Source organism: Sylvia atricapilla, chromosome 3 (genome assembly GCF_009819655.1).
Source record: "Sylvia atricapilla isolate bSylAtr1 chromosome 3, bSylAtr1.pri, whole genome shotgun sequence".
NCBI lineage: Eukaryota > Metazoa > Chordata > Aves > Passeriformes > Sylviidae > Sylvia > Sylvia atricapilla.
Genome location: NC_089142.1, coordinates 109,166,966 through 109,194,784, shown reverse-complemented (window position 1 = coordinate 109,194,784; position 27,819 = coordinate 109,166,966). Strand labels below are relative to the sequence as shown.

The window sequence follows — 27,819 nt, the reverse complement described above, 5'->3', positions numbered from 1 at the left end:
TAAGATAGTGATACTTCTGACTGTACAAACTTGAAACTATCAGTTCTTTATGTCACCCTCAGTATGGGCCATAGAGGGGTGAGGTAGGGCAGCTCTCTTGCTGCTGCCCAGAACTCTGGAGTCCATCCTGGACAGCAGTGAAGCGAGTAGACAGTACAAATACCCGTACAATCTTGCTGCCTTTCCTTTGCTTTTTACCATTTGCGATTTGAAAAAAAAAAAAAAAAAAAAACAAAAACACAAAACACAAAAAACCCTGACAAGTGGCGTTCTCTCCTAGAACCAAACGTGTTTTCCTCCATGCTGATGCTGCCGCCGGCGCTAGGAGCCCTGTCCAACGCGAGCCAGCTGTTCCCCGGCTGCCCGCCGCTGGCGCAGCCGCCGGCGGTGGGGCCGGGCAAGCAGGACGTGCTGTCCCCGTGCTGGCTGCACAGCTCCCCGCCCTCGGCCGGCCTCCTCGGCTCCCAGCCGCCCAGCAGCTTCTCCGCCGAGCCCCAGCCCAGCGCCGCGGGCAGCGGCTCCCTCCCGGCCTTCCACGACAGCGCCCTGGCCTGGCCCGACGACAAGGATTCGGGTTTCTTCCGGACCTACAGCGGCACGAACGGGCAGGGAGCCGAGGGGATGTCGGCCGAGCTGCAGAGCCTCCCCGGCGGCGCCGCCTCCAGCGCCGGCGTGCTGGGCATGGACACGGACGACATGAACTGCAGCAGCTTCAGCCTGGAGAAGTTCAACGCCGTGCTGAACGCGAGCAGCCACCGGCAGCAGCTGCAGCTGTCCTCGGCCGGGCCCAACGCGGGCAGCGGAGCCGCCGCTTTCGCCTCGCAGTCCGGCCTGGGCCACCCCTCTTACAGCTTCCTCGACCAGGAGGTGCTGAGCGAACCCAGACTGTCCAGCGGCCACCAGGGCGGCCTGGCAGACAGCCAGTTCTATGACGCCGACGGTGTCCACACTGACGAGTTCTATCAGTCCTTCTCCTTCGATAACATTTTACAGAGCTATAACCCGTGAGCCGGCGCTGGGTACGTAGAGCTCCCGGGGTGCTGCTGCGTGGAGAGGATTCATTTACCCTTCTGGAGTCCCTGCTTTCTCTTTCAGAATGTTGCTGTGCAAGTTTCGTGATCTAACTTAAAGGTTATTTATTGCAGCCCATAGGGGTGCCCGTAAAGACGGAGGTGGGAGTAGGGTTTTGGGTTTCTGTACCTTGAAAGTACCTTATAGATGTATTTTTGCACTGTTGGAAGTGGGAACTGTTAACACTTAAAGCTTCCTTACCTTTGGGGACTGTAAAAGCTGGCATCTTCAGAAGGGTTAAAATTTCCAATACTTCACAGGGTTAAAGTTGTTTTGAAATAGCCATTTTTGCTATAGAGATTAAATTTAAATTTTGATAGGACAGAAATTGGGGGAAAAAAAACCCTGCTCATGAGCACTCTAGTTCAGTCTCATCTAATGAATGACATCTGAGTTCTGCTCAACTTACTTGAAAGGTTTAGGTTTTTAACCCCCTTTCTATAAATATTCTTCTCCTAAAATGAGAACACGTATTGATTTTCCACGCTGTCACCACACTCCATTTGCTTTGAAGGCAAATTTACTCGTAAATTTTTTTAATGACTATGTCATTGTTAGATATATTTAAAAAGACCGGAAGGTTTGAGTTTTTAAATAGTCCAGCTCTGTTGTAAAGGAAATCACTGCACAAGAGAAGGAACAGAAAGTGAGGACTTGGCTGCACTTCATCCAGAGTGCACTATTTTAACAGCCACGCCCCTGTTGCTTTAGGAATGAAGCTGTTATTGCTCTGCAAGCCGTGTGAGTGTGTAGCTGCGATGTGAGTGAGATTGGAAAGGCAGAAATCTCTGGAGCCAAAGTACCCCCTGACTTTCCTCAGGTATCCCGGCAGTTTCCTGCTATGCAAGTGACTGCTTCAAAGGCGGCTCAGATCCTGCCTCCCCAGCACCACCCCCTCCCAGGAGGGCAAAGCCAGAGGCTGCCTCGGTGCAGCCTCACCTCTATTAACAACTTTTGAAGCCATTTCAGCCAGTACTAATTAAAAACACTCCTCTATCCTCTGTATCAGGAACCAGAACTTCTTCCCTCCCACCTGATTCCCAGTCTTCGCTCTTAGCCTGAGCAGGAGCTGTTCTGACACCTCCAGCTGGAGGTATCTGCCTGGGTATGACACTCTGGCCTTGGCTACTTTACTATGCTGTTATTTTTTAAGAAGCAACACAGAGAAATGTCTGAGTATTTCTTAAGTGACACAGCTGCTCTTTAGGGCAGATAAGGCTTAAGGGTCTCCCTTGTTACCTTTTGGTGACATAAAACTGCACAATGAGAGCAGCAACAAAAAAAAAAAAAAGGCAGTAAACTGTCCAAAACCCATTGCCCCAGATCAAAAAAGCCACTTGAAATGTCGAGCTGTACACAAGGAGAGGTGCTCCAGAGCCCCTCTGTGGCTTACAGGAAAGCAGGAATCCATTGCACAGGGAATACTCCAGTGCTGCTGCTGGAATTCCATCACACAGGCCTGACAGTCAGGTGAACTTTGGAAACTGCTTCCCCTAACTCAAGGTGCACAACGAAATGAATTGACTCTCCTTGTTATAAAGCAATTTTCCCTCACTCCTGCACCTCTCCTCCACACTCTTAAACAAGAGAAAGACCAAAGAAATACACAGAAAGTTTGAAACGTGTTGTTTATTCAATTTTTTTAAGTTCTCAGTTTTAAGTATATTAAATGTAAACATTTTACTCACTTCATAGAAAGCTCTTTATAGTACAATTTGTTTTTACTGTATAATTAAATATTTTCAAACTTTGTTTTCCTTTGTAAACGAGTTGGTTTGGTAATTAAAAAAAAACTGGTTATACCAAGTGCTCAGCTTCTGCAACCTCCTCAGCTTCGTGAGATCCCTCACCACGGGGAAGGCAGGGAAAAAGGACAAGGTAGGTTATTGGTTGCTTATCCTCGGGTTTTTTGGGGCATTTTCTGTTCCCTCTTGCTAGTGGCCACTATAAAACCTCAAAGCATGTGAGGGCTCATCTGCCTCAGCAGGTTTTGTGGCAGAGCTGTTGGGTTTTTAGGCAGAGGGGACAAGGGCACAGATGCTTTTGGCTGAGCTGTGTTGCTGGTACAGCTTTCTCCAGGCCCAGCTGAGCTGACGCAAAATGAAAATGCAGAGGGGAGGCATTAGAGCTGTCTGGCTGGGGAAATGCAAGAGGAAATCTGGCTCTCACAAAACACTTAGTTTGAGCACTCACAAAAATACTACTAAAAACCAGATGAAAGTCCAAGTACAACATGAATATTATTGCTGCAATATTCAGTACGTGGTGGTTCCAAAACTGGACTGGAAACAAAGTTCAGACCCCAGATTATTGACAGGTGCCCAGGAACTGCCTCAAGAGCTCAGGAATATCTGCAAATCAGCTTCCACCCCTGTTTGGACACTTCAGATTTACTGTAAAAACAAACAGCCTGGGAATTTTGAGAGGAGCTCTCCACCTTGTCCAGAGAAGAGGTCAGACTCAGCACACTGAGGGTCATCTTTATGGCCCTGTTTATCCCGGATTCTGCCTGAGATCCCCATGTGCAGCAGGAGCTGCAGAGGGAAGAGCTTCCTGTGTCCTTGGCACTACTGCAGCAGCCCCTTCTCTCTTCCCTCTTTTGGCTGCATTTCCCCTTGGAACAGCTCTTCCCATGCCTGTTGTGTCCAGAGAGCACAGTCTTGTTGACTTTTTTTCCCCCCTTGTAGCTTATGGAATTTCTAAATCATATTTTACCTCACTGTAAAATTTAAGAAATCGCACAGATACGAAATTCTCTTTTGTTTTCTGAATTCAGTTGCTCTGGTTTTCCATCATTAATGACATTTCCTTCCTAGCTGCAGATTATTATCTGAGAACTACTCATGGAATCTGTTGCTCATAAGAGCTTTAATATTAATACCAAAAATAATATTGCTGTCTGAATCAAATTTTTGTGTTAGAAAAACAGGAGTTTCTGAATTACTTACATTACAGACACAAGTTTTGACAGCCCAGCAGAGGCAGAGCCTTAAAGGAGCTCCTTAAAATTAACACTTTTAGAGCCTCCATCTCAAGCTCTCATGGAACTGGTTTCAGCATCACTGAATTCAAGGGAAGACATCCCAGTCATCCTCCCTGTCCCCTTGTCTTGGCAAATGTTACTCTCTTTATTCCCAAAATGTTAACAAAGAGCTCTGAAATTTCAAGCCTGAATTTTTTGTTCATAGTTTAACCCTCTTCTGTGCTTCAGGGAAACGCCTCCCTCATGGATTAACATGATACAGGTATTAAAAATGACTTCCTAAAGCTGTAGGTGGTGCTTAGTAAGAAATATTTAAAAGAACCAAAGCAAACATCAGATCTGCCCTATTCCATGTGAGTTCCTAGGCTGTGTTCAGCTCTTCCAGGCATCCATCCAAGGTGAGGTACAAGAAAAAATTTATTAGGCTGCTAAATCACAGCTTTTTATCTCTCTCTCTTGATACCACCATCCTGTGGTAGCTTTTGTTTCTGCCTGCACTCTAACATTCTCGGTATTCCTGTTTTTCTTTAGAGTCCCATCATGCACCACTGCCAGGAGTTCCCAGTCTTTCTGTTGTGACTCACTGGGGAATTCCTACTCAAAAGGGCTGATGAGGCCTCAACTCTTGTTTCTAGGAAGCATCCCCAATGTTTTTAAATGAGAAAAACTTGGTTTTCAGTGCAAAGTTTTCCTCTGAAAACTTTTTTTTCCCTTTTGAAAAGCACTCAGAGAGACAAATTTGCTCATCTCTTCTGCCACTGACCAAAAAGCAGTCAGTGTCTCAGGCAAACTTGCTGCAGTCTCCCTGGATTTTGGCATTTCCTGCATGAACTGCTCAGAAAAAGCTGAGACTGGGTTTCAGATAACTCCATGTTACATGTATCCACAAAAGGAAAGCTGTAGTATCCGATATAAAAAGAGTTTAAAATAAAATCTGGCTTGATGGAGGGTTATATACACTGGCTTCCCCAGAATCTTTTTATGTACAGAAGAAATAAAAGTAAGGCTAGAGATTGAACCAACACTACCTGGTCCACCATGGGTAAAGTAGAGCCCAAAGGTATCCTTTGGCAGATCAACATGATCCAAATGTTCCAGGGACACCCTTGGCACCCAGGCTGTAACACTGCACAGTGTCTGGTCACCAGCTGCTGCTTCCTCATCCCAGCTCCAGAAATTAATCAGCCAGAGTTGGAGGCCAGTCAACATCAACAGACTAAAATAGCAGAGGGGAGAAAAAAGGCAGCAGAGTGGGTATTTTACAGATATGAAAAGAATCACAACTCCTTTTGCTACTACTTGGCAGCATCACTGTCTGTTGGGCTGCATTTACAAAGGAGAGTAGCAGTAGGGAACGTCTCCTGTGCTGATCCACTTACAGCAATTCCATGAAAAGCATCTCATCAGGGCAACTCCCTCAGTAATTTCCAGGAAAGACAAAACAACAACCAACTTACTTCTACATCCAGCTCCAGAATGTCAGCAGTTCTGTTCAGAAGGGACCCAATGTTGGGCTTTGTTCTCCCAAAGTCTCCATGCACAAACTCTTTAATGTAGCTGGAAATGCTGGCTAAGGAGTAGTGGATTCCACACCAAAGAAATCAAGAGGGAAAAAAAAGAAGTGGGTTTTTTCTACTCTTAAGTAATATCTTATTTAATATCCTGTTAAGCCCATACCTATCTTTAGGAGAGCACCTAATTCCTTGCTTCTGACTCAGGTGCCAAAAACTGCACTGCTGACCTTTGTTTTGTTTCATTCCAAACTGAGCAGTGAATTTAGCACTAAACTAACTTATACGTAGCAACGATCTCCAGCCTGCACTGAAGGGCATTAAATATTGTGGAAAAGGTCGTTTTTGGAGCTGAAAAGTTTTCACTTAAATTTCAGTTAAACTAGAAAAAGCTGTAGTATATTTTAACCAGCACATTTTTATACCTGTCACACCCTCAATGAAAACTCCAATGTGAAACTGTGAAGCAAATACCGTGCAGCGACACCACTGCAGGAGAGCAGGGATCCCTAAACACCGCAGCCACCCGAGCAGGAAACTTCCCATTACCCCCATCCCTCCCAGCAGGAAGCAGTGCCTGGTGGCAGGGCACCCAAGGATACGTTCCTGCCTGAGTCTTGAGGTGCAGGCGGAAGTGGTGCTGGTCGATGTACTCGGAGCTCATGGTGTGGATGAGGCGGCGGCGCACGGCCAGAGGCCGCCGGTGCAGCACCCGCAGAGGGGTCTTCTGCTCCAGCTTTAGCTCCTGGTGCAAGAAGGGACCAAAAAACATGAGGAAGGAAACGTGCAAATGCTGTAGGAATGGTGTGTGTTGTTAACCAGGCCCATCTATGTCATCTTGTGTTCTGGTGGCTGAGTAAGCTCAAGGCAAGACCGGTTTTTTTCCAAGTTTATCAAAGTAAAAGGATAGCCCTCAGAGGCCAAAGGAGGCCTCACGTGAACACAAACTGATGGAATCACAAATACAGAGGAATAACCTTGAAATCTCCATAGCCCTTTGCTGGAATGACTCCAGGATTTAGCAGCTCACTCAGAGCCTCAGGGCAATCAGGAAAAAAAAAAATCCTACCCGCAAAATGCTTTGTCTAAACTATAGCCAACCCCCTAGAAATAAAACTGAAGGGAAAAAAACTTTAAATGAGATGAGATCTCAGAACAGTCATTTTAAAAGTTCATTCCCAACTCCCTTTCCCAAAGGAGAGGCAGCAGTTTGAAAGGCAACTTCTCAGCAGCAAGGGAAGCTAAAGGAAGGACTTCCCAACAGTTGTCTGCCTGAACTGTAATGGCTTTGAGAATGAGCTCATGGGCAAGTCCTGTAGGAATGGTGCAACACACCAAAAACTGAACCCACTTCTCCATCAGGCCAACAGCTGGAGAAAGTTCTCATTCCTGCACATGCTGAGCTTTCCTAAGGCCTCTTTGCACTCTGACACAGATATTTCCACCTCCAAAATGTTTCAGCTGTGGGAGAACAGCTTTAGAGCAGAACAAAAGAGCTTTTCTGCTCCTTTCACTTACACAGGATACTATCTAAGGTAAAAAAGGGGGTGCAGGTGCCAGATTTCCTCCTCTCCCAGGATTTGGTCTCTTAGAAGGTGAACTTTACACAAGAATTTGTTGTCTCTGCTGATAGCCAACCACCCTGTCCTGCTGGAGTGACTGGTGAGGGAAGGAAGGGTGGTGCGGAAGTCCCTATAGCAAGAGAAATCCTGATTTAAAAAAAAAAAAAAAACAAAAAAAACCCTCAAGCACAGAGCAAGAGATAGGCCCATGGATGGCCTGTATTTAACTCTTCCATAGGGCACAGGACAGGTACAATTTAAATGAGCAACAAGAGCTCTTGCTACCTTGATATCATCTAGAAACGCGATGTCTTCTCTCTGTATTGCTTTGTCTGTCCATATCAAGGCACTGTAGGTCTTTGTCTTCTCCTCCTCACCTTCCTTCATACGACCAATTGCCTCTCTAAACAAAAGAAATTAATTACTTAAGATAAGCATAATTATACAAGGCTGTGAGCAAGAACACTTCCCAGCTCCCCGAGTGTTGCTTTGAAATCCTTCACTGGCGACGATAAACACTGACCTGGTGACAAGCTGCAAATCTCGAACCTGTATTTTGTCTGAAGAGTCATTAATTGCCTGTGATATTTAAAAAAGCAATCAGTTAGCAAAGCTGCTGGGTTGGAGAGGCAGCAAGTGCTTTCTGAGCTCCATGAGGTGCCCGTGATTTACCTGCTGCAGCCTCTTCATCTCCTCGGCGGTGAAATGTATCCTGCGAGGATTCACCAGCTCCATTGCAAAGGGCCTTCCTGGCAACAGGCACGGGCATAAAACACAGAAACATGCTGTTCTAAATTAGTGCTGGATTTACACAGCAAAGCTGGAAGGTGTGAAGACTGTCTGCTGTTACACAAACAGGGAGAGGACTGGCGGGCTGAGGGCTGGAGCATCAGACGCAAGGGAAGAAACAAGGGACTTTTTTTTGGCTACTAAACCCCAGTATCAGCAATAAGTGCAAATTATGACTTCCCAGAAGACATCTTGTACAAGTCCGTGCTAATTAAAAAATAAAATAAGAAAAAAAGCTAATTAGCTTATTTTCTGTCACCTACAGCAATGCCCAGGTGCACGGCAATGTTAAATCCCACTCCCTCAGCTCAACATCTGTTGCCAGAGTTGTAACTCTGTGCTCAGGGCCAGGACAATCCCCAGCACAAGGCATGCCAAGAATCACACTACAAATCAGACAGCTACTGAAACACACAATTGTTCATTTTTATTTTTCCTTTCCTTCCTTCCTTGGCTACAGCAGCTTCAGCACGCTGGAAAGCAGCTGACCTTTAAAAGGGACTCAAGTTCAAAAAGAAAACCAGGCTCTCGCACTCCACAGTCACAGTGAGGGAATTAGAAGGATCCAGCAGAAAACAAGAGAGGAACCAGTCTGACATAAATGGCTTAAAAGTAGAGAGTGAATAAAATAACATACTTTTAACTAACTATGTCTTTCCCTGCAGCCAAGGCCACTGAAAAAGGTCTCCTGTTTCAGGGGTTTTATGAAGGTGTTTGGTCTTTGGGAATAAATATCTAAATTTCACTAAAATAGTTCTGAGATAAAATTCCAACACACAGTGGGCATTCAGCAGGATCTGCTGGAGGAGCTCCATGCACTCATTTCATCTCTGTCTTTCACAAGGGGTCTTCCAAGCCTTACCATTGCCTAGTGTCCTTACATCCACATCTTCTCTTCCAGAGGAACTAAAATTAAAGCCTGTAACAGATTTGAACAAGGCAAGTGAGCTTTTATTTTACATTTGCTATCATCTCTATAACTTTTAAAAGGTGAAACATTTTTTTCTCAATTTATTTGCAAAATCTACATTATAAACTGGAGCCTGCACTTTACAAACTGTGGGATTTCCTATTTATTCCCAAGTTTCTTCACTGAGCACTCCCAATTCCTTGGTCTGAATGACACTGCTACAACCAGACTAACATATCCACTGGGAGGAGAGGAGGGGGAAGTAGCAGGGATTTTCCAAACTCATATTTAATGCAAATTTTCCTTGGGCCTTCTATGTCTCTAATTCCACATCTGTTAGATGACAAATGATGGGCAGTGATAATTTCATCTGGATAATCCCTGGATAAGCATTTAGCTTGTGGAACTTTACACACTGAGGAAAAGAAATGAATCGAAGTAAGAAATATGAAGAGGTGGAAAACCAGGCAGATCCTATGAAATAAATCCTATCCTGGGGCAAAAACCTTCTTGGTACAAGTCCTTTTATGAATTACCAACTGTTAAGAAGTTTGGTTAAGCAAAAACACTACCACATGAAACCGACATATTTTCATCAGCAACTCTACTGAGAGCTACTTTAGCGGGATAAAAGGATCTAATTACTCCCAGATCACAGCTAAATAAAGTTTACAAGCTTTAACTTGGAAGGAAACAAGAAGGATGAAGAAAGATCTTTTTTTTTTCCCATTATACTCCCATATTAAGTGGGTAGCTACCACAAAAAAAATCTTCTAGTAGTGATGAAAACTATGGATGGTAAAGGATCTCCTAAATACTTACTGTCTGCCTTGAACTGTGCCATTAGATGCTCTGAAATTAATTCTTCCACTGAAGATTCCAGCTTCCGCTCTCCATCAATAATCCAGGGAGTCTGAGGTAAATTCCTGGAATATTTGTTGTATCTTCCTGTAAAAGACAATCATGGTACTTCTAATCGTTCTACACCCATGAGTGAAAGCTGCAGTCTTGTACAGCACATGGAACTTGCACAGGAGCTTTGTGAAAATAAATTGACAGGCTGGAGCTTGTTTCCTGGCAGGAGCATTACACCAGCACTGTGGAACACACGTGGCTGCATCCAGGAGAGTGGCAGTAGCCAGGATGGCCACTTGGGCTGGACTTGGAGAGCCTGTGGCTGCAGTCCTGCCTCCAGGAATCACTCCCCTGTATGAAATAATCCAGCCTCCAAGCCAGTTCTGCTATTGTCTGAAGGCTTAAGAGAAGAAACCCAAACTAAAATGCTTTGGCTCACTACAAGGAACACTATGCAAGGAGTAAAAAATTCCAAAAATAAATTAGGAGGAATGGCAGGAACCTTGAAAAGGTGCCAAGTAAATAGATTGGCATCTTTGGATGGTCCCAGTGACGTTTTCATGGCACTTCCATCACAGGCTGTAACCAAAGAGAAAGCCTGATGTGGACAACCAATATGAGTGTTTTTTATGGGCAGGTTTGATAAGAACTGAAAATATTCTCAAAGCAAGGAAATAATTCATAAAGGCCCAGGCAGCAACCTCCTGCTTAAACTGCTTTCAACTTGAAACCTTGCAAATAGAAAATAAAAAGAGTTCAGAGTAGCTCTGTGCATTACTTTGAGCCTCTGACAGCTCAGGGCTTTGAGGTTTCGCATCATATTTTCCTATCTTGAACAATGTTTCCTTTTTGCAGTTCAAGCAGCAGAAAAAGCCACACAAACAAATGGGGAAACTGAGTAACAGTTTCACTGGGGCAAAGAATGAAAGTAGGATGACTCATCATTCAGATACAGCCTCACACTGCTAAATTCTCTTTCCATAAAATAGAAAAAGGAGAATAAGGTTTGCTTTTTTTTTGTTGTTGTTCTCTCAGCTTCCCATTCTAATAATTTTAACTTTTGATATGAACCAGAGTAGGTTTAAAAAAACAGAAGGTGTTTCTTGGTTTGACAGTTCCTGAATCCTTAAAATAGGTTAGGGTGGGAAGCGATCACTAAACACCAAAGGTCAAGAGGACAATGTTGTGCTTACAAATTCAGATCCCATCTCCTTTATTAAAAGGAAAATATCTGCACTGTACTCAATAAATTCTATTCTGGGTTTAGTTCTTCAAATATTAAACACTTGTCTGGATTGGTGGGGCTTTTTTGTTTGGTTGGTTTTTTGTTTTTTTTTTTTTTTTTTTTTTTGTTGGAGCAAGATATAAACTCTAAATGACAAGACCAGTATTAAGTGACATGCAGAAAGCAAACCCTCTGTTTTGCTCTTCATAGTGTTGAATTCGGATAAAACTATCCCATAAAGCAACTTAAAATAAAACCGTGTTTGGAAAAGCCTAAAAGGAACTGGATATCTTGGATGCACAAAAATGAACATCTAACTGTCTAATCAGTAATTAAAAATAAGGAATGGTTCTATGTAGAACATGGACTACCCTGCCATTCACTTCTGCACTTTTTCATTTTCCAGTTCTTTATATTCAGGATTTTTATCATCACAGTATGTTGGATTTAAATTACAGGTTGGGTTCTTTTTAATAATTATCAGTTTGCATGTATTTAAATCAGTTGTTCATACAAAGGACTAGAAGAATGGCAGATATTCCAGCAGGCAGATGAAAAAAAAGTGAAATCATCTTAACTCAGAGACACCCAAGTGTTGCTGCACTACCTGTCTCACCCAAACCTTTCACAATCTCATTAAGATTTGCAGTTTGGGATGGGATAATGGAGAAATCCAGACGGTGAAACCCTCTGACTCCAAATCAAACCCCAAGGAAGTGAGCAGCACTGCTGAGAGCTTGCTGGTGTGGAGGTGCCTTTCCCAAACCATTACTCTGAGGGCATCTCTAATTTCTAACTTTTGACCAAATAATATCTTCAGCAAAGGCCAAATATAATTTCTTCCCCTTTCAAACCACTCTTGGATAGAGCTGCACTTGTTTCTTTGCTCCTCACACTTCATTACAGGAATTAACAAACAGCAAGAATCCTCTGGGTCTCAGGGCAACACAACACAACACAGTAGCAAAGAAAGGGATCACTTTACCAGCCACAAAAACTGCACCATTATTGCACTGAATTTCCAGAGCATCACAGAGGTTCTTTGGTGAACTTGGGGGACATGGAAAATGCCTGTATTAAAAGTAAAAACAGAGTAAAACATTATCAATACCAGAACACGAAGGAGCATCACCAGAGCAGTAAAAAGTGCCTGTTTTTTGCTCCCACTGTGTGATTTTTTACCATATCAACAGCACTTGCTCTTTTCTTAAAACTCAACTCCTAACATTTTGGAAATATGGGAATGTTTCTTGCAAAAGGAAGCTTACCTTATAAATTCTAAAGCTCAAAATAATCCTTTTAATTAAAAGATCAGGAGTCATTTTCTATTGCCAGAAAGAAAACACATTTTAACCAGTAAAGCAAAAGAATTTAAACAACCAGAAGTTCTTTTAAAGCCATCCTACCTCTACTTACACAATGAATATTTTCCTCCCCTCCCCAATTCTATACAAAAGCCCAGTACTAAGAAATAGTTTCAGTATATACTTACTTGAGAAAATCCTCTTCTTTTATCTTCTCCAGGGCTTTTATAACTGCCATTCTGGTGAAAACAGACTGCACAGTGAAATAAAACAATGAGTCAAGAACTAAGAAACGCAAAGCAAGGATATACCTGAGGAATAAAGAAGCACTGAAACCTACAATGTGCAGTTCTGTCACTGCTCACTTGGGAGCCCAGGTCCAAATTTGCAAAACTGTTTAAAACCAGAATCCTAAATCCATGAACAGAAACCTAAACCAGCTCCATTTTCAGGAGTTAAATATACCTAAGGCCAACTTTTATGTCTGACAGCAGGCAGGTAGTTCAGCTGAAAACAAGCCTGTTGAGTAGGAATCTGTTTCTGAAGTTCAAAAGTTGATTGATTCTCAGAACGAAGGGCTCTGAACAGTGGGGCTGGGCAGTTCCTCCTGTGGAAAGCAAGCAGCTTCCCACTCCCAAGCTGCAGCAAAGGCAGTAATGCCAGCAGAGCAGGAGCTGACTGCCAAGCTCTGTGCACAGCCAGCTGCTGCTGGGCTCACTCCAGCGAGAATTTACCTTCCTGGGACAGGAGGAGCAAGTGTTGTAACAGCTGAGGTGAAATCCTGCTCTAGGGAGGCTGAGGATGGGAGAAGGTCTCTAAATGGACCTTCTAATCAATCATGGTCAGGTCTTGAAATCCACCTGGGATGGAGCCTGCAGCCCCTCTCTCCACAGCCTGCTCCACTCTGTTTCCTCAAGGTAAAATGTTTTCTCTTGCATCTCCTCTGAGCTTCTCATTTCAACATATTCCCACTGTGTCTCATCCTTCCACCACGCTCTGTGCAGACCAGCCTGGCTCCCTGCTCTCAATAATCTCCTTCAGCACTAGGAGGAGATTGAGTTGGATCCTCCCCAAAAACCTTGAAGACGTCCAGGTTCCTCAGCCTCCCCTCCCAGGCATCCAGTGCTCCAGCCCTGGGACTGCCCTGATGGGTGCCCGCTGAATTTCCAATTTAATGGTGTCTTTTTTGCAAACTGGATTGGGGATTTGGGGAAAAAAAAATACTGGGTTGCTGTTTGGGACAATTCAAGCCTTGGCTCTAAAGAGTACCTGGGTGTCTTCAGGAAAGCTGCTCTTTCTCCCTCTAAGCATAAATCAGAGAAGATAGCGCTTTCCTTTCTCATAGAACAGATGAGCAGGAAAGACCTGAAAGCAGCAGCAGGTTTAAATAACTATCTACAGAGACAGCACAGAAATTTTCCTTCACAAGCCAGATTTTACACCACTTCTCTGATTAACACAGCCCTTGAAGCCCAGCTTCTTTGTGAGGACAGACCTCTGACAGCTCTTCAGAGCTGGTATTTTTCTTTAGATTCCCCTACATTTTGTTGCCTGTGTAGATTTAACAGCCAGGCCCTGCTGGTTTAGCTCCTTATGTGGGATTTTCCCCCTTTTAAAGGGCAGCAATGCAGCAAGCAGTGAGTTGTAACACTATAACCCTGCTAAAAAAACTAGTGGCATTTATTGGTCAGGTGGAGCAGACTCAGCAGAATTCCAGGGCCAGACCCTGCCTCTGCCAAACATTGGCAGACTCTTCACCAGAAAGAATAAAAGGCCTTGCAATGGCTTCTGACAGGAGTTACTTGTTCTCCCTCTGATCACACCAACTGTCCCACTCATATCAGTTTCCCTCCAACTGATTTTTTATCCTTGCACGTCCCTTTTCCCATCAATGGCTGTGTGCGTGCTCAGGGTCTGCAACAAGTGGCAAGGTGCCTTTTCTTTCCCCCCTCTCCAGAGGCAGACAGGATAAAACCATCCTGCATGTATCCCTGGCTTTCATTCAGATCAGAGCACATGAAAACTGCAGTGTGATCATCTCCCTTTTGGCAGCCGAGTCTCATCTTCACAATGTGACTTACCTGAGCTGCTTCACCCACAGAGAACTTGAGGATCATCCTTTATGCTGCTTTCAATGCATGACAATCAAACTCCTAGATCTTAAGGGAGGTATTTACAGAGAACCTTCCTAAAATTATGCCTGGAAAATGAACGACCTAAAGAAAAGCACCAAGCTCTTGGTTTTCCTAAGCTGAGAATTGTGAAGTGGATAACAGACAACTTTATTTTCAGGCAATTGAAAATTAGAGATCTTTTTGATGAGGAGAAAGCAGACATTGAGCACTGACTGAATACCCAGGTAAGTTGTAGCTACTGCTGTGAAATTCTGAATGTCAGAGCAGAAATACAATTATGAGATCTTACCTGTTTGTTCTTCGCTGGTTTGAAACAGTCTGGGCAGGTTGTGGCCCTAAACACAGAAATGAAAATTAGCTGCTCCTCTTACAGAGAAAGAAATAAACAGACAGACTCACAAGCACGGCATGTAAATGGTTTTTTGTACCCATGCATCCAGTGTCTCACTTCCACAGCTTAGCTCAGAGCAGATTTTCAAATGCCCTTTATCCTAAACCACAAAAGGTGCAAGATGTGCATTGCTTGATCCAGAGAAATCAGGGACAAAGCTCTGCTCTTCTGCTCTTACCAATACCATGTGTCAGATTTGAGATGGGATGGAAAAGCACGCAAGTTTCACTTTCAATCCTTTCCCATCCTTCTCAATAAAGGTCATGATTAATATTTTAAGTTCTAGGCAAGATTTGCTGACACCTTGAAATCTGTACTTGCCACTCTTAGACAATGGCCACTACAAACCTGAGATTCAAACTGTCCCCTCTGGAGAGGAAAATTCAATTTTCCACTAAAAAAATAACCCCAGGTGTTCACCACCACTTGTGCTTTGCCTCTTCGAAAGGAAACTATTGGCTGTTTCATGAAAGTGAAAGCCAAGTCAGTGAAACACCTTTTCTGAGTAGAAGAAGTTGCTGTTCCTATCAGTGCATTTCTGTGTATGCAGTCAGAGATGATTTCTGGATTTCTGTGTATGCAGTCAGAGATATTTCTGACCTCCAGCCCAACTTATCATTTCTTGCTTGTGCTTTTCAACACCTCTGTAACTCCTCCAGACTCGAAGGAAGCAGGTTTTGCTGCTACTACACAAACAACTTCCCTGGCCAGTCTATGACCCAAAGCAATGCAAACTCCCTCTTCCAAAATTTCAGTATCACCTTACCCTTAAACATGAACTGACAAGAGCCAATTCAGTCTTTCATGTCAAACCATGGGTCATTTCAGCACACCCACCTCCACACAACTGTGTAAGAACAGGAGAGAAACTGCAGATCCATGCTTGGAAATCCAATCCAAAAGCACACCTGGAGTTCTCCAGGTTGAGACAAAGTCCTACTTTGCTTCCACAGAAACCATGACTGTCATTACTACTGTGATAATTCCCAAATTTGCCCTGTTTACATGAAAACCAAAGCACTCCCTCAGAATGTGTCCAGAGCCAGCCACTCACACAAGCAGAATGCCTTGGCACCTCAGGAACTACTGTGTAATTAAGTGAGGTGATGTGCTGTTACTTCAGAAAGTGTCTCAAACCTTAATTGATGTTTAAGTATGCTACAAAGAGAAGGCAAATAAAGGGATATTGCCAGGTCAATGGAATAAACCTCAGTAATTGGAATGTGGAATGGAGCTTCTTTACAGCTTTCACCTCTACAGCTGCTCTGCTTGGAGCACTAACACTGGCACTGTAACATGCTCGACTGCAATACTCCTGAAATGCCAGAAAAAGGATGGAAGGATGAGCAGAAAATACCAGCGAAGAGGTTTTGGAGGAAGGAAGTAAAATTAAATAAATTAGAACAAAAGGGTGCAGGATGCAGAAACACTTCAGTTCTTTACAGGATTGCAGTAACCATTATTTAGAACTGTAGTTTGGCCTTACAATTTTATCCCTCTTTTGCCCAGTCTTGAAGAAGCTGGAAAGGAAAGATGTTCAGCAAACACTGGTAATAATTGTTCCTAACACTGGTTCCATCCCAAACTTCTATTCCCTCATCCCCTGCCTCCAGACAAAAAAAAAGATGCAGTTGTGGAAAACCAAGAAGGTGGTGGATTGAGCACTCCAATACCACAAATTGCCAGAAGAGAAATCAGGAAATAAATAAAGGCTGCAAGAGAAATCTCCAGTCTCAAGAAATGAATTCACGTTTCAACAGAGGTGTCTCTGCTGAACTTCCTTCTATGCTAAGATTTAAGTTGCTGCAGATGCAAATTAACTGAGTGAAACTTTCGGTTTTCAGGAAGTATCAACAAACAGGAAGAGTGACCCTAATTTTCCAGAATATACTACAGCTAGATTTTAAGAAATCAGATTAAATGGCAGCTAAATTCACAGAACTATTTTGCTTCTTTATGTACAGCAGGTGCTCTACTGGGCCAGGCCAGAGGCTGAGAGTACCAGCCAATAATTTCTGTTTGTTTTCATCAATCAGCTACGTTGGATTAACTCACTTCAAAGCCTTTCCTCCTGTCCATGTGTCCTATAGGAGCAGGAAAACTTATGTATGACCTCCAAAGATTTCCCCACTTGCAATTACATGGCTGAAATTTTTAAAAATGATGTCGAGAATGACTTTGAGCAGAGCTGAAATTGAAGAACTTATCTGAATGCTCTCCTTCGAGTTCAAATCAGAATTCCAGATGATTTTTTAAATCGGCATTAAAGAGCAGAATTAGCGAGAGACGGTGTAACTTCAAGCTCTGCAACTTCATGTGGATATGAGGCAATCTAAATGCAGGCCACATTCTAGTATATAAACACTGCATATTGTGCTCTGTAACAAATCCAAACCAACAATGTTGCTCAACATTTAGATAAAGATCTTTTGTTACTTGTAGAAAAACTTACAGGAAATGGCACTCCTCGTCTGTTTCTGGGTGAGCAAAGACCACGCTAACTTCAAACAGACTCTAAATTAAAAATAAAGAGAAAAGAACAAGGAGGTGGTAATAGTTTTTTGAACAGCCAGGGAGGATATTCTCAAGCACCCACCCAATATTGCAGTTTTAGGAAAACAGTAGAGTCAAAAGAGACAGTAACCCATTTATTTACGTTTAAAGACATTAAAAGGTGTGCCAGAGCAGCGTTTGCCTTTCTGAAGTCACCAAAGATGATGTGAGAGCACTTCAGAGCCATAAGTGACCTGCACTGGCCCCATCCTGTGCAGGGCCAAGGCAGAGGCAGCCAAGGCTCAAAGCCTATTACGGTCACTAAACCCCAGAGCCCTCCCAGGAGGGCAATAAAGATAAAAACCCTGCAGTAGTCACCACCGTAAGATTTTGTCAGGGGCTTCTTTGCAATGCCTGCATGGCCTTGGGGCAAAGCAAGGCAACATGTCCTGGTGGATTGACAGCTAGCCCAGGAACTCCAGTGCAATCTCAATTCTTCCCCCAATTCCCTCTCTGGCCTTGGGCAAACAACGCTCATTACTTCTGTTACTCAGATACCAGAACACCTCAGGAGGGCTATTGAAAAGACTGGCTAATATTCAAGTGCCTTGTAGATAAAGGGCACTACAAAAACTTGTGTGGTACAGGGATGTCTGCAGTGGCTCTGTGCCTAAGTGGCGTGGAGCTTTTGCTAACTTGGTTTGTAGGAAGCTTGTTTCTTCCTGGACCATCTTCAGAGTAACTGAGGGGGTATTTTCTTCACTAAGACAAAAGGGATACTTTCAGTTAGCACTCCTGCAAAAACACAGCCTGTAATTATTATGGAAGCAGAAAAATCAACGTAAAGATTAAGTGAATCTAGTCCTGGGGTCAGTGTTATGGCTGGTGACACGTAAAACCTACAGACAGCCACGACTGCAGAAAATTTACATTCAAGACGATTCAAGGTGCTTCTGAATTTGGCAACACCTGATTGCCATGTTCAGTCAGTGCCTTTCAGAAAGATTTTAAGGATATTAATCAGAATCTGCAACTTGAAAACAGTTTGAAAAAAAAAAACATTTCTATTGCCTACTTAGTTATTTCAGGTCCCAACAAGCTCATTTCTAGTGTCCATTAAAGTGAACAAGGACCAGGCTTTTCTCTTTCAGTACATTTCAGAAAATTATTTTATCCACAGAATCTGAACAACTGAGCTCCCAGAGCAGTAGCGAGTGCTGGCAGTGACAGGAGAGCAGGGAAGGAAATGTGTGAGCTTTCCTCAGCCTCTGCAAAACAGGGATCCTGGAACAGGAGACAACTGGAAAAGTCTCATTAACAAAAGGAGGTTGGCAGCACAAGAGATCTAGCACAAGCCTGTGGTGGTTTCAGAAGATGCAATGATCTGTGTGTACAAAAATGAACACTGGGCCCCTCAGGACTCTTACTTGGAGATCTCTGGTTAAAAGAACTTCCTCCCAGCTCTTCCTTACAATTTAGAAGCCACTCAACTTGTTTCTCTCTTAGTCAGTAAAAAAAGATAAATTTTTATTTCCCCACTATGTGTATAAGTGTATAAATACACACGTACAAACACGTATGAAAAAAGAATGAAGAAACAAAGTGCTATTTATACAAGACCTTTCCATCAGCAGGAACACCCAACTCTTCTGACAACTGGGGATGAATAATCCACTTATAAGCTTCTTTCAGCTGAACGATGTCATCCTTAGGCAAGGGAAGGCCCAGATTTCTGAATCACAAAGAAATAGTAACTTGCACAGGGGTCTGTCAAAAATAGGTGCATGACATACAACATTTCAAGAGGAACTTAAGTAACTACTGCCATGTAAAACAGATTCAGTTTTTCCTGCACACTGAGGAAACTGATGCCAGAGCTTCCTGGGAGATCAAAAGTTGCAAGAGTCTTTTCAGAGGCTGCCCAGAGAAAAGCTGAGAAAGAGAGAGATGCGTTTCAAACCACTTGTCTGGGAACTTAGAGAGCAAAAGAGACAAGAAACCCCATGAAAGTTCAAACCAGGTAAAAAAAAAGAAAAAACAAAGCACACACAAAACCCAGCTGCCACCTTATTCTTTGTAAGCATCAGGTAACTGGACTATAAAATCAACATTTATCTAGAGAAGTGGTGTCTGCATGAAGAGTTCTTGTCAGACTGACAGACAGCAAAAGCAATGGCTCACCTCATCTGCTGCTTCATCCCCAGCCAAGCAGCACGCTGCAAGGTCACCAGCCATGCCCAGGGAAAAGAGAGGAAAAAATAAAAGCAAGTGGAATTAAGGCTCAGAGCTTCCAACAATCTGAGAGACTCTTTGCAAAAGAAGGGTTTTAAAAAATCACGACTAAAAGGAAGTATCAGGAATTTAGCTTTTGCTTCAGAAGTGGAAAGATGGAATTGGCTGTGAGTTTTTATTCCTAAGACATCACTTTGCCCTTCACCTCAAATCCTATCTAAAAAAAAAAAAAAAAAAAAAAAAAAAAAAAAAAAAAAAGAGCATCATTAAACACTTTGGAACTTGCTACTAGTACTGTAACTACAAAATGACTCTAAGTGATCAGTTATCTTCCATATAGAAATTAAAAAAAAGGTGCCTAAATGAATAGTATTTGAAAGCTGTTTGAAATAAATTAATAAAGCCCCAAATTCAGTTACCATCCATTATTACAAATGGAAATAAAATTGTACTTGTTCTTATGGTAATCACAGAATTCCCCTCCTTATTTAAAACACATCATTTAGTTTAGGGGAATAGGCTCAATAAAGAAAAGGCGAGGAATAGAAGGAATAATTCTAGAAATCAGAGGGAGTTTTTAGTACAAATGCTCAAGTTCATTAACAGCTAGTGAAAAGAGAAAAACTTTTCTCAGAACTTCCTACAATGAAGCACAACAACATTTTCAGTTCTCTACTAACAACAACTACAAAACATTACAACAGGCAGGAAACCACTAAAGTAATTCAGTCAGTCTGGGTCACCATCCTCACTGAAGATGAATTCCAAAAATCAAGTTGTTTGATTTGAAACCAACACAGTGAAACAGTTTTCAGTCTGTAGGCTGCAGACTTTTAAATCCCTTCCCCATCTTTTATTTTTCATATACCTAAAGAATAACCTCCCCCAAACTCTGCTGAAAGAATCACTGTGCATTGTCAAAGAAATCACTCGAAGGAAGAGGTTTGAAAACAGGTCTCAAACTTCAGGAAGCAGGGCCAGGACCACACGGATATCAGACGGAACCACGTCATAGATCCCTTTTCCATGCTGATAAGGAACTCAATCAACAAAATAAATCTATTATCCTTCATTTGGTACAACTTACAAGAATGAGGGAACCCTAAAAATAGAAATGTTAGAGGGAAGAGGAATAGTGGAGGGAGGACACAAACTTTGTTAGATCCACGATACACAAACCCACGCACTGTTGAACAAAACAAATGCAGTTGTAGTGATGAAATCCTGTTTGCTCCAACCTACTGTGATTCAATATCCTGCATTTGAGGACAGTATGAGTAAGGATGCTTCACTTGAAGTATACTGTAATCCTGTTTGCAAAATAACCCAGATAAAATCATAAATAAAAATAGCTTCAATTGAAATTCCTTGAGCGTAGCTCTGAACTAGAGGATGTGACAACCACAGAACTGGGACTAGGAAGCTGCATTTCACAAATGCCAGTTTACAAAGAAACCTCTCTCATGGCTTGATGTAGAGCACATGCAGGTTTGGGATGTTTGGGATTAAGGGAAAGGCTAATCTCACTCCTCTTCCCTGTCTTCTTGGAATAAAACTACAAAATGGGAGCAGCTATGCTAAAATGAGACCAGAGGTCAAATTTCATCCCCTCTCTCTCTCCTGACTTCCAAGATGAAAGTGAATTAAAGAAATTACTTTCCCCCTTCAGTTAAGGAGAAACAATACATGAGGGTACTGCAAGCACAGAAGCCAAAAGATCCCGAATTCCAAACTGCATTCAGCCACCAAGACAGCCAAACCCCTCTACTCTCCCCCTGCTGAACACGGAGCAGGGGATCAGGTCCCTCTACTTCGTAATTACTTCGTGTTTGTGAAGTGGTTTGAAAATGAAAAATGCTCATTACAGAGCTGAAGCCTGCAGGGCAATGCTCAGCAGCAAACACACCTCTGGAACACACCAGCCCAGGCACTGTATTGATTACGAGCTGCAGGATATTATTCTGGTGCTATCTGAGGGAGCACAGTGGCAACAGTTGAAATACCATGTGCAATCCCAGGCACAGCATTGTTTCAGTGCATTAGAAAAGAGCTTGGAGCTGGGGAATTCCAGGATGAGGCACAGGCAGCCCTACAGGGAGTAATGACTACAGATGTTATTTGCATCCATGTCCTTGTAGCAAGCACCAGGATGATGGATCACGAGTGAGAGCACAGGCAGAGGCAGCAGTCACCCTTCTGAAGGGCACGACTCACTTCAGATTCTAATAGAGCTGTCTGACATAAACTTGGGACTCCTGTATTTATGATTTATTTCAATCAAATCTCCTCCTTGTGGAAGCAAGCAATTGCTTCCTTGCATCACAGATACAAATACTATGCAAATGTAGATTTTATGTCCCGCTCTTCTCCAGCTCCTCTCATACATTTTAGACTTGGCAGGATGACAACTGTCATAATTAAATGAGATGGAGGTAATACTGAAAGGCAGTTTCTGATTTTCTTTTTTTTTGTTGTTGTTGTTAAAAAAATGATGGGGAAAATCTGTGTGTCACACCAGAGGGCAGTGGGAGAGAAGCTGCTCTTTGATGATAGGATTCTATATGTTCTTGTACACAGCAGGTCAAAGAATTAAAAGCAGAATTTAACAAAAAACCTCTTTTCAGCACAAAGCATGCTGAGATATTCTGATATCTGACTCTGATATTTTCAGGCGTTTTTATATCCTGTATTGGTGCTTTTCTGTGGCTGTAAAACAGGTTCTCACCTATTTATTTTTAAGTGATAAACAGATAGGAGGTAAATAAAGCCCCAAGATTTTTAAAGTTCTTCCTCCCTGCAGCTGGAGCAAACAGCTGCTTTAGCATTCCACAAGACTGGAGGCATGGAATAGAAGGGACAGCAGAAACTACTTAATCCAAACCTTTCCCTAGTCGAACTAAAAGTGCTTCCAAAGGGAACAGATCCAGTTTGGGAGCTTCCTACTCACTCATTTCACTCCATCTATTGATTTGTGGGCCCACAGAAGAACTCTGACTCCCTTGGCTGTCCCCAGCACCGCAGCCCCCGGCAGTGAGGACATCCCTCTCCTGAACTGCAATGCAACACCACCCTCTACCGAGGCTTCTGCAAACATCAGCCGCTCTTGGATCACCTCGGCTCACACCGGGCTTCAGGCTGCAGGAAAACTTGGTAAAGTCTGACCTTCGTTTGGGGCTTGCCCATCACAGGCATCCCAAGACTCACCCAGCCTTGAAAGTGCTTTTTGACAGACCTCCTTTGTTGCAGGCATCAAAAACCAAAATGGGAATCTGGGAGGTTCATCCAGCCAGAAAGGACAAAGCAAACACACCAAGTGTGCTCAATTTAAGATGGGAAGTAGAGGATCTTATGCTCCAGAAGATTCAGGAGTAGAATATTTGTTAGCTCTTACAGTGGCACTTGCCCAAGATGCCACAACTAACAGCACAAATCACCACTACACGTGCAGGAGATTATTTACCAAACTGTGTGGGAGCAGGAGAGACCTCACCACAGCTTTACACAGAAATCCAACCATCTACACTTCTTTCTGCCATGTTCACTGAAGCTTCCACCACTTTTCCATCACTTTTAGAACAGTAATCATTTTTGATCATTTTATATCAGGAAGCAGAGGAAGACTGCAAAATATCTCACAACTAAGTGACTAAGTGTATTATTTTCCCATAATTTAAAATGCTGGACACTTCAAGAGCTCATCCTCAAATTCCTTCATTTGCATTCTGCACTGCCAATTGTCATTTATCCCTGGAAAGGGAGCAGCTGTGCAGCTCTGTCTCCAGGATCCACAGAGCAGGGCTGGCATCTGCACCCAAGGGAAAAATTCACTGAGGGTTTCAACAAACTCCTTTTGGGTCTTCAGATGGAAAGTAATTCCTGGGCTAACTGAAAACTGAAGTGACTCAGACCCTTTATTAATTACAATAATACTCACAAGGAAGGGGAAAGCAGACTTCACTTCCAGCATGGGCTTTTGGGTTTTTTTGAACAGTAACAATTAAAAATCAAACCATCTCCAGCTCACACACTCCACAGTTACTTTCTTAAATATGTATTTAATTCTTTAAGTTATTATTTAAGTTACTTACCTCCCTGACAGACAGCTGTGGGGGCAATGACACGGAAAATACAAAACTGGTGAACTGGTAGTCAGCAGAATTAACTTTTTGGCACACCTGTAAGAGAAGGAGCTTAATATGAAACCAAAGTAATGGCACTGAGGTGATAATTTTTCTTCTAGAACAATCACTGTGAATTCATGTTAACACACACTTAGAGAGGTGTCCAACATACAAACCAGAGTAATCACTAACAGCTTATTGAAACATGAGCTCTTCTGTGCTGTTAAAAGAAGTTACTAATCAACAGTACCCTTGGTGTTATGCAACAACCAAACTCACTATTTTCAGGCCAGAACCAATTGTATATTGAAATTTTAAGTGAAATCAGCATCTCTGATAAGGAAATTTATGTATCAAATAATTATGTTTTGTGATGCCTTAACAAGTGCTGTCAGATTCTCCATTGCTACTGAAGAGAGTAGCTCTTAAATCTTAGCAGTGGATTCTGTAAAAAGATACATATTCTGCCCATGGAAACAAAAAAAGAAACAATTATGTTCTGCAACAACAGAAACCAGGTATTATGCTTTCTGTCTATTCCCATTTTGGATACATTCCTGCTATTAAATCAAATCCTTTTCTATCAAAACTCTGTTAAATATCTCAGATGCCAGTGTGAGTTTTCTAGCTGATATTTCAGTTTGGCACATGAGCAATGCAATTGCTCAGAGATGGCATTTGCAAGACTCTGTGCCCACATTCTCTCCCAATTCACATTTTCTCTCTTATCTGTTAATATAAAAATATTGTCTGTTGTATAATATCATTATTATAACAGGAGTATTATAATATTATCTGTTGCATCACCAAGACATTTTCTTCCCCTGTGGTACTTCATAAAGACAGGTTCATGCTGTATTAGAAACATGTAGTTCAGAGGACAGTACTTGATGACTCCTCATTTTCCTGTCACATCAAAAAGTGAAGAGAGTTCACCTGTTCCACTGAGGTTTTCCTTGAAAGCAGCTGAACCTCAGGTCATCTCCTAAATTCATGTAACCACATATCTGTTAATGCTTTTCTTAGGAAAGTGTGCTCCCTGCAGTCATTCCATTGCACATGGACTGTTATTTTTTTTAAAGCCTGGGCAAAATTTGGTCCCACCACAGATGCAATTTCCCAGCTGCAGAGGTGTGCAAACACTGCCCAGGAGCAGGATGGAATAGGATTCTGCCATCTACATTTCAAATCTTCAAAACAGGCAAATGTTTTGGCTAGTTGTCTGGTCTCTTTCTTTCAAAAGAAAGAGAAAACATTTCTTTTGGGAAAAAAACAAAAAAAAAAAAAAAAAAAAAAAAAAACAAACAAAAAAAAAAACTGCACAGTGCTTTTAGTCACCAGCTCTATCCTGTAGGCCCCAACATACACAGCTCCAAAAAAGTACCCCAAAAGGCTGTAAGTTTACCTTTTTAACAAAGTCAGCCTCGCAGAACTGCTGGAGAATCCCCAAACACACGTTGCAAACGCTCCCAGCCGAGCTGTCCAGGGCAGCACTGCCATCACCAGCTGAGGGGAGCTGTGGGATGGCTCCGTTGTGCTGCAGCTCATCAGCACCTTCTTCCCTGGGCTCCAGTCTCAGTCTCTTACAAGGTGGGTCAGCCACATCCACACACACTGTGTCTCCCTCCTCCTGGGTGTTCTTCACAAATTCCTGCAACTCCTTCAGCAGATCCTAACACAAACAGAGGAACCACACCGTGGTTGTTTGCTCCTCTTTAACAAACACAACTCCCCAAGGCAGCACTATTCCAGCTGAGGCTCAGTGTAGGTAATTAACATGGAATTTATACCCAAAGACATCTTTAAGACACAATTCAACAGCTCCGAGCTGCATTTCTCTCAAAATAGAAATTTCCAGAGAAAATATTGCTGAAGAGACATGTTTATCATTCGAGAACAAAAACATTTTCCAGACCTGGCTTGCAGAAACACATTTATCTTTGCCCCATCACTATTCCATGAAAAGAGACATTTAGTGCTTTCTTGTCATTTAGATTATGTTAGAATTTAATTCCTTCAACTCCACTAGTCCAGGAAGAAGTTGGCCACTATAATAAAAAGAAAAGAGAGCAGACACAGGTTGGGGTGAAATTAAACACGCAGAGTAAGACTTCGTGCCAGGAGAGAAGCCTTCAAAAATTAAGAATTACCTGCATGTCTCTGACTCCTGGAAGGATCAGAGACAGTTCAGGAAGAAATATTCCCTACAGGGTTTTCAGTAAAGAAGACAGCAGCTACTGTGTTGTTGCAACTCAGGAAAGTCAGGCAGAGATGCAAAAGGATAAAAAAACGGCACAATGAACGAACACTCAAATAACTGATAAAAAATGGAAAAGGACAGGGAAGAAAGATGTTAAAAATGGATTGTGCAGAGTCTATACTTGAGCAAAGATAAAACAATCAAGACAGACACCAGCAGACACAAGCATAAAGACAGGGGACTAGAGAAAGCTAAGACAGATGCCTGACAACACTGTGTTTCTCTGATTTATCCTTAACCTTCACTCTGCAACTCTTCAGTTGCATCCCCCAACCACTTCTGCAATTCCAGGTAAAGGAAATTCCCTTTGCAGTAAAGGAAAAAGCACAGTTTTACATAACTCCTTTTCCTTTCAGGCCAAGAGCCCAAGAACACAACTAAAGACAAACCTTGTGTGGATGTCTATAGAGCATCTGGGATCCCACACAGCAGAACCTCAAAACACACCGTGGGCAAGTGCCAGTGTTGAGTAAGAGCTGGACAATTGGTCTGTCCTTCTCTGCTAGTGAAGACATGCTGGGCAAATCTAAAATTCAACAGAGAGAAGTCAAAAAGAAAAGCTCAGAACAAACACAGTTCAGCAATTCAACAATAAAAGGACTCAGCTGAGACTTAACTGCACCATATTTAAAGTAACCGGAATTTTAATGTGGGAGACATGGTTGTTTTAAATCACAGGCACAAGAGAAGTGGAAGACCAACCTCAAAAGACCACTTTTGGTCTTCTCTGTTTCTTAGGTTTTTCCTAGAAAACCTGAGCTCAAGTTCTGACAAGGGAACTGAGCTTTTTGCCCAGTTTTATCTTGGATAAAGTACATGACATGCTGATCTTTACTGAATAAAAGAGGGTGGAGCTAAGACATATTAAGGCAAATTTAAAATGGGAATTCCTCCTAAAATTGCAGTGACTAAAGAATAAGTGCATTAAAATCACAAGAAAAAAAAATAAGAACCTCAAGCCATCTCCTTTGGTCACACAAAACTCCTTCATTTTTTTAAAGATGTATTTCCCTTCTCAATACAGGACTCAAGTTTTTGTGAGAAATCCCACGCTTTTTTTTTCACCCCTAAAATATCAAGGCTAATTTGGTTCCTGTCATTCTCTCTGCCCAGAACTTTAGAAAAGACTGAGTTGGGGGGTTTTTTTGCCAAAATTTTGTGAAGGGGTAGAACTCAGGGGTGGGGTTTTTTTTTTTGTTTTTAAGAGATTCCCAGTGAAGTGCTCACCCTTACTGGACATCTAGGAAATTTCAGGAGGCAAATCAGGATAATCACAGTCGTTCAGACCAAAGGTTTAATGAGTCCATTGTCACCCAAAGCGGGAATAAATTCAGCAAGGAATTCCACAGTACAAATGAACCACTTGATTTTGCTGTTGGCTTAGCTCCTGTAGGCAACATTTGATACTCTCCTAGTTGTTGTGCCCCAAGGGATGTGTATCCGTGTTCTCCACGCCAGCCAAAGGCTCTTACACCTGCAATATCCAACCCAGCTCAGGAGGACCTCGCATAGAAATACTACAGCCATGGAAAACCTCCACAGGTTTTTACAAAGTTATTAATTCTATGAGTTTCGTTAGTCCTGGTTTTGGATGCCTTATGGTAAGTTGTAAAAACCAAGGGCTACCTGGAAAACTTTAAAGCCGCTTCAAACAGGAACAAACATGCTTTTAGGAAACTGCCACCTCAATTCACCTCCATGAGACTTAAATACCGGCACTGTGTGGCGCATATGGGCAAAAGTGGCAATATTCCTGACATTTGCTGGTAATGTTGGGGGAGCAATCGGGGACCCTGCTCCGGCCCAGCACCTCAGGGTGGAGCTCCGGAACCCTCATACGTGAGGGGAGGAGGGGCTCAGGACCCGCGTTCCGGCTCCGTTCCCGCTCCATTCGCATTCCGGCTCTCGCTCCCATTCCCGCTCGCGGTCCCGTTCCCGCTCCCATTCCCATTCCCACCCCCGTTTCCCGTTTCCCAT

The 27,819-nt window shown here is 42.7% G+C and overlaps 2 protein-coding genes across 2 annotated transcripts in view; one reads left to right on the top strand and one right to left on the bottom strand.

The window, feature by feature from the left end:
• Positions 1–2,873, top strand: part of REL (REL proto-oncogene, NF-kB subunit) — a 29,521-nt gene extending 26,648 nt beyond the window's left edge. Inside the window, exon 10 of the mRNA XM_066316570.1 lies at positions 281–2,873. Within this exon, the coding sequence (XP_066172667.1) occupies positions 281–1,008 (728 nt within the window). The 3' untranslated portion in view covers positions 1,009–2,873. The remainder of the gene's footprint in view (positions 1–280) is intronic.
• On the bottom strand, positions 2,686–27,209 carry PUS10 (pseudouridine synthase 10). Its single transcript, XM_066316571.1, has 18 exons — positions 27,070–27,209; positions 26,232–26,368; positions 24,988–25,254; positions 23,550–23,636; positions 19,411–19,445; positions 18,850–18,961; positions 17,189–17,250; positions 14,635–14,680; positions 12,399–12,463; positions 11,892–11,977; positions 9,649–9,774; positions 8,779–8,835; positions 7,800–7,876; positions 7,651–7,706; positions 7,413–7,530; positions 6,168–6,310; positions 5,512–5,611; positions 2,686–5,270 (listed from the first exon to the last, which is right to left on the bottom strand). Exons 1-18 carry the CDS (start codon positions 27,080–27,082, stop codon positions 5,232–5,234), a joined length of 1,626 nt encoding a protein of 541 aa, XP_066172668.1. The 5' UTR covers positions 27,083–27,209; the 3' UTR covers positions 2,686–5,231.
• Between the last annotated feature and the right edge of the window lie 610 nt (positions 27,210–27,819).

Coding starts and splice junctions, on each gene's coding strand:
- PUS10 (XM_066316571.1), bottom strand. Junction 25,255..26,231: donor TCTATAGACATCCACACAAG/GTTTGTCTTTAG, acceptor TGTTTGTGTTAG/GATCTGCTGAAGGAGTTGCA. Junction 7,531..7,650: donor GATTTGCAGCTTGTCACCAG/GTCAGTGTTTAT, acceptor TCTTTTGTTTAG/AGAGGCAATTGGTCGTATGA.